General features: G+C 39.0%; 1 protein-coding gene across 7 annotated transcripts in view; it reads left to right on the top strand.

The window, feature by feature from the left end:
- LOC133646522 (coiled-coil domain-containing protein 9B) overlaps positions 1 to 4012 on the top strand; it is a 69855-nt gene extending 65843 nt beyond the window's left edge. For 3 of the 7 annotated variants that reach the window (XM_062041973.1, XM_062041974.1, XM_062041972.1), the window contains 2 exons: positions 2384 to 2469; positions 2883 to 4012. In XM_062041973.1, coding sequence (XP_061897957.1) covers positions 2384 to 2469; positions 2883 to 2909 — 113 coding nt within the window. In that variant the 3' untranslated portion in view covers positions 2910 to 4012. The remainder of the gene's footprint in view (positions 1 to 2383; positions 2470 to 2882) is intronic. The other 4 variants (XM_062041971.1, XM_062041970.1, XM_062041969.1 and 1 more) reach the window with 4 other exon arrangements.
- Positions 4013 to 6436: the final 2424 nt, after the last annotated feature.

Below are 6436 nucleotides of genomic sequence, written 5' to 3' on the forward strand. Positions count from 1 at the left end.
ATACCAATCTACACTCATGAACATAACCTGTAGAGTCCCCCAGGGGTCCATACTAGGACCCACACTATTTATAATGTATATCAATGAAATATGTAAAGTATCAACACTGCTGGAGTTCATCCTCTTTGCTGACGATACAACCATTACATGTGCAGGTGACGACATGAAGCAACTTCTGGCCTCTGTAACTGAGGAGATGATAAAGTTAAAAACTTGGTTTAATACCAACAAATTGTCTCTGAATGTAAAGAAGACCAAAATCATGCTCTTTAACAATCGAAAAAGTAATATACCCATCAGGATTGTTATTGATGATACACCAATAGATTATGTTCAACAAAATTCATTCTTAGGAGTGGTAATAGATGAAAATATATCATGGAAGCCTCATATAAGTTACTTGAGGACAAAGGTTGCTAAATGTGTTGGAATGATGAGGAGATCATGTCATTTATTGAACACCAATGCGCTGCTGTTATTGTACCATTCATTTATTATGTCGTATTTAAATTATTGTGTTGAAGTCTGGGGAAATTGTTATAAATCCCATCTACAGCCTTTAGTCACTCTGCAGAAAAAGGCCATTAGGATTGTGTCCAATGTTCACTACAGACATCATTCAAATCCACTATTCGTGGAGTTAAAGCAACTTAAACTGCACGATGTGATCAAATTTAAAACTGCTCAAATTATGTTTAGGGCATCCCAAAACTCTCTACCATCCAATATACAGAACCTATTCCAGGATAGAGATGCTCACCATAGGTACAGTCTAAGAGGAAACAACAAATTATATTTGCCTAAATTTAGAACAACTTTAAAGTCAATGTGCATTTCAGTGCGTGGAGTCAGTCTGTGGAACAACTTAGGGGGAGAGTTAAAAACGTGTTCTAACATGATTCAATTTAAAAGACTGTTTAAAAAAGAAGTACTGAAGAACTACGAGGAGGAAAGAGAGTGATGCCCTCAGCACAGAGCGATGGGAGAGAGGTGTATGGTCAGAGAGTGTTTGGGCCTGTGTGTGTGTGTGTGTGTGTGTGTGTGTGTGTGTGTGTGTGTGTGTGTGTGTGTGTGTGTGTGTGTGTGTGTGTGTGTGTGTGTGTGTGTGTGTGTGTTTTGTCTCGTCTTGTCTTGTCTCAAAGTAACAGTGGTACTATTGTATTGTTAGTGTACAGGAGCTTTTCTTGTTTTTGTTTGTATAGTATTGTTCTTGTATTATATTGTTTATGTTAAATGTGGAATGAGTGAGAGGGGTTGGGATATTATAAGCATCTGCTTCATCCAACCCCTTTTCAAGCCTTGCATAAATGTCTCTGCCAAAATGTAAAAAAAAATACAAAAATGTTTTTTTGTACTGTGCAGGTTTGAAATAAATACTTAAATTCAATTCAATACATTAGTTTTGGATGATGCCACAAATTTGGGTATCAATCCCATACCAAGTAGTTACAGGATCATACATTGGTCATATTCAAAGTCCTCATGTGTCCAAGGACATATTTCCTGAGTTTATAAACATAATATACATTTTAAAAAAACGAAAGAAGATGTTGTGATGCCCAAAAATATCGACATAATCATAGAAGTATCGACTAGATACGTGCCTGTACTTGATATCATTACAGCGGATGTTAGGTGTAGATCCACCAATGGCGTTTGTTTACATGTTGACGCCGTTGAGCTACGGCGTGTAGTGAAGCTTGTTTAGCTATTCCTCGTCTGCAGGGATGATCCTTGTAAGAAACTTACTTTATTTGTCGCCATGGAGACCAGGATTAGTGATTTAGAAGTCGCTAAAACATTGCAGATGGCGGATGGCCGTTGTCTCAAAAAATCTCTTCCTGAGGGTGTTTCAGTGTTATAACTTCACCTTTATCGTTAGTTTTTAAGCCAAAATGCATCAGTTCTCCCTTTTCTGTCGACACACTGTGTCTGCTTGTAAGTACTCTGTGATTGTGTGCTGCCGAACATGCTCGTCTGCTCGTAAAACCAGCAATGACACGACGTGACTTTGACGTGGGCGCGGGGGGTTGTGGAACTGGTACGATTCAGAGACGGTATAGTACCGAAAAATATTCATTAGTATCGCGGTACTATACTAATACTGGTATACCGTACAACCCTACCACAGTGTGTGAATCCCTGTCCTATAGAGGCTGAATATTGATACTTGATTAATCACAGAGGAGTAGAACACCTAATATGTTGTGTGTATTCTTATTTTTTGATTATTTATTGTGCATTAAGCATCTACAATCCATCCAGCCAAAATGTTGAATAGGTCACCTTACTTACAAATGAAGTGGCCACTGAATGCATGTTGGGCCAATTGAGTCATGTCACGGTGCAAGTTTTAACCCACGCCAACATTTCCCTCTGACAGAGGAACTTATCGACTCGCGTGAGTGTGTCTTGAGCATGGAATCAGGAGAAGCACACGCAACACACTCGAGCAGCAGCAGCGACAAGGTCAGTGTGAGGTGGAGGCAGAGGGCCGGGAGGGATCGATAGATGTGTAAATGGACTGATGGGAAGTGCAAATGGATAATGATGTTAAATAGATGATGAAGACAGTGTGTGTGTGTGTGTGTGTGTGTGTGTGTGTGTGTGTGTGTGTGTGTGTGTGTGTGTGTGTGTGTGTGTGTGTGTGTGTGTGTGTGTATGAACGGCAGCTGTGTGATATCCAATTTCAGTTGAAGTATATTCACCACCCTTGGGGGCCTGTTGTAGTGCAGTAGAAATAGTCTCATGAGAAAAAACCTTCATCTCATCCACCACTGCTTGAAATGTGCACGTAGCAAAGTGAGCTGCTTAGATTACATATATATGAATGAAGGGGAAAGTAATCATAGTTTTTTTTGTTCTGCTTGTTCTTTTTGCAGGCAAGAGAGAACGGGAAGATTGTTTGACACCGTCAGGAAGCAAATACTGAAAGACTCAGCAATTGTGTTGGAGACAGCATGCCACACTCGTTTCAGACGGCATTTGGACGGCATTTCGGAGAGCTGCTCCATCCGAGTATAAAAGTGAATGTGCTGACACATCATTTCCTGTGCGTTGGTGTGCATCTTGAATGTAATATCGCGGAATAGTTACATGTGGAGTGTGAAGGCTGCGCGTGTAACATACAGGGGGATGTGGGGGCTTCAAATGAAGCGTCTGACATGGTCTATTTGTTCAGTGCCTGATTTTGCCTTCGGGGTGTTTTTTAGAAATGTCAAAAAGCTCAGTTTTGGTGAATGAACAAAAACGAAAACTCGAGTAGTGTGCAGATTTGCACTCAGTGTAGAAAGCTATTAGCAGCTACTTGCAGCATCATTCGATGGCCTTATGTAACTCATACGTTCATACACATTCATCATTAATGGCATATGACATAATTTTTTAACAATGCACTCCAATGTAAAACTAAACTACTGACATTTTTGTGGCATTTTTGCAAGCAGCTCTTTGATGCACGCCACATTTGCTGCAGGGCATACTTAAGCCATTATGTACATTTAGTTGACTTAATCATGTGAGCCAACAAAATAATATGTTAGTAATAGACGCACTTTCTGGCCTCTAGTTGGTATTCTTCAAAAATACTACTTTGCACATTTGTACGGTAAGATTCAAATCATATCTTCAAAACAAAAATGTTTGCACTCGTGGTTTGTTTCTATGTCATTTACATGGCCAGTCCGTGGGTAGGACACTTGCCCAGTTGTTGAGTTCTCCGCTGAGGAGTTGAGGGACTCATTTGATATGATGGAAATAAATTAACCATATCTATGAGGGTTTTGTATGTTGATGGGGATTACAAGAAATATTTTTAAAAAAGCATCCTCATTGAGAATGTTGTGCCTTGTATTTTGGTTTTGTCAAATAAACATCAAACATTAGCAAATGTGCGCTTTTGCCTAACAATGCTTTTTGACAGTAAGTTTAAGTGATGCTACATTTTTAAGAAACACATTTGCGAACAGTCAAATGACCCCCATATTGATATGGGGTTAAATGTGCCAAGTACTGTAGTCCCTGCCTATGCCAAATGGTTTGGATAAGAGTTCTTATCAGTAACAGGGAATAAACAGTATACATTGTCAATGTTCTACCATTCTAGTCACGTCCGTTGTGTCTTTGGGCAAGACACTTCACCCCTGCTCCTCATGGCTGCTGGTTAGCGCCTTGCATGGCAGCTCCCGCCATCAGTGTGTGAATGTGTGTGTGAATGGGTGAATGTGGAAATACTGTCAAAGCGCTTTGAGTACCTTGAAGGTAGAAAAGCGCTATACAAGAATAACCCATTTAATGTTACAATGTATTATTTTGATTAACATCCAGGAGCCTCTGTACTGCATGTACATGGTCAGAATAGCTTGAACCCTTATGCTTGTCACACACTGCTGTGGGATGGCATTCATTCCTAAACCTAGTGCTGTTGAAAGAATACTCACAATGTGTTCTTATAACAGTCGGGTGCTTTAGTATTGAGTGAACATCTGCCACCATTGTCCGGAAACGTCTTAATGTCGTTGTCACACTGCTGTGGGATGGCATCCACTCCTCATCCAGGCTGTATTAAGTCATCAACATTTCACCAATTACCTTTGATATACACTTTTGAAATGTCTCTCTCGTTCAGTGTTATTTTGAATGATACTCCAGAGCCTGACAAAACTCTACTTGTATTGGTTGAATGTCGTACTATAGTTAAGAGTTTTGTAACCACAAGTAAAATGTTGCCATGCAGTCTTCCTGCAGCTTCAACTACAGTTACATAAAAAACAATCTAAAATGTTTCAAATAGACTGAGGAAGAGCACTTTTAAGCCTGAAACGCCACACAAAATATTAAATATAGTTTTATACAATGATACTACTGTAAGTGCAGAGGGAGGTTAGATGTCTGTAATATTTTGTTTTAGAAGGGTTTTATACATCACTTTATATTTGAAACATGACATTTTTAATGTTGCATTCAAAAGAAGGCTGCCATTCTCCTGCTGAGGCCTTCATGTTTGCTCTTGTAGATCGAATGAGTGTGTCATTACTATTGAAGAGATACCAATAAAATACAATGGTACCTCAGTTTTCTTTTGTAATCCGTCCCAAAGGTCAGATGAAGACCCAATTGTACTAACGCCAAGCATTTTTTTCTCATAAAAAATATAATATACATTCAATTAGTATGTACCAGACACCCAAAATTATAGTTTTGCAGGCAGAAAACAATGCAAAGTACACATAAAATATTTCTAAACAGATGAACATTAAAAATCATGTATACCTTTTTAAGTGTCTTTTTGGGGAAGATGGAAAAGCCACAAAGTGTTGGTATTTGCATCTTTTTTTGAAACAATGATTATTTTTCAGGTGTACTAAAAAAAGAGTTACTATCACAAAGGATTATTTGGTTTTTTTTTTACATGGAATGTTTGATCAAACGACAACCAAGACGGTAGACGAAAAAAGGGGCAGAGTGTTGGCAACATGTTTTGTCGAAAACCGAATCCAATGAAAAGTAAAACTTATTAAATGAAGGTACCACTGCAGCAGTCATTTCTAAACACCATAATTTTTTTGTACAGTGGTACCTCAACTTATGAGTACCTTAACTCACGAGTAATTTGGGATAAGACTTGTCTCTCAGCTTTTGTTATGTTTTACGTCAGGGGTCTCAAACTCAATTTGCCTGGGGGCCACTGGATGCAGAGTCTGGGTGAGGCTGGGCCGCAAGTAAAGATTTCTTAAAAAAATATTTTTAATGTCTTTATTTTTATTTTCAACACAAAATAAAATCTAAATATAAATGAACAAAATGAGAATTAAGTAAATAAATCAGTTAGTCATAAGTAATAACAATAATAATTTGATTTCTCCAGTGTGCAACAATGTATACGCGTACACATAATGTGCAACCCGGTTCACTCTCTCATCTGGTATTTTGCATACTCCTCAGCAAGTCTAGTGGTATAATGACGTTTTAAATTGTATTCCTTGTGCACGGCAACTTTCTCTGTGCAAATAAGACACGTTGGGGTGCCCCTGTGCTCAACAAAGAAATATTGCATCCCCCACTTTTTCTGGAATTGTTTTTGCTCATCACTATAACCTTTCTCTTCACTGCACGCTTTCAAAAAGACATGTTTGGGGTTGTAGAATATATTTGTATTTAGCCGACGCACGGAGAATAATGTTATTTCCGCAATGTGTGTCGTTCCGCTTTTCCTCCCGACAGCAACACGGCGGTCGGCGGAAAGTACCGGGAAAAAGTGACTGCTCCCGGAGTGTTATATGGCGTCAAATAGAAATATATGTAGTGTTCATCGTGTGAGGCAATGCAAATTAAACAATAAAAAAAACAAATAACGGTTTGAATTGGTCCAGGTTATCGGGGACTTTATTACTGACGGACAGGTGTCGCCGTGTGACTGCAGCCAGGCATGTAAGAC

Source organism: Entelurus aequoreus, linkage group LG03 (genome assembly GCF_033978785.1).
Source record: "Entelurus aequoreus isolate RoL-2023_Sb linkage group LG03, RoL_Eaeq_v1.1, whole genome shotgun sequence".
In the NCBI taxonomy this organism is placed as follows: domain Eukaryota; kingdom Metazoa; phylum Chordata; class Actinopteri; order Syngnathiformes; family Syngnathidae; genus Entelurus; species Entelurus aequoreus.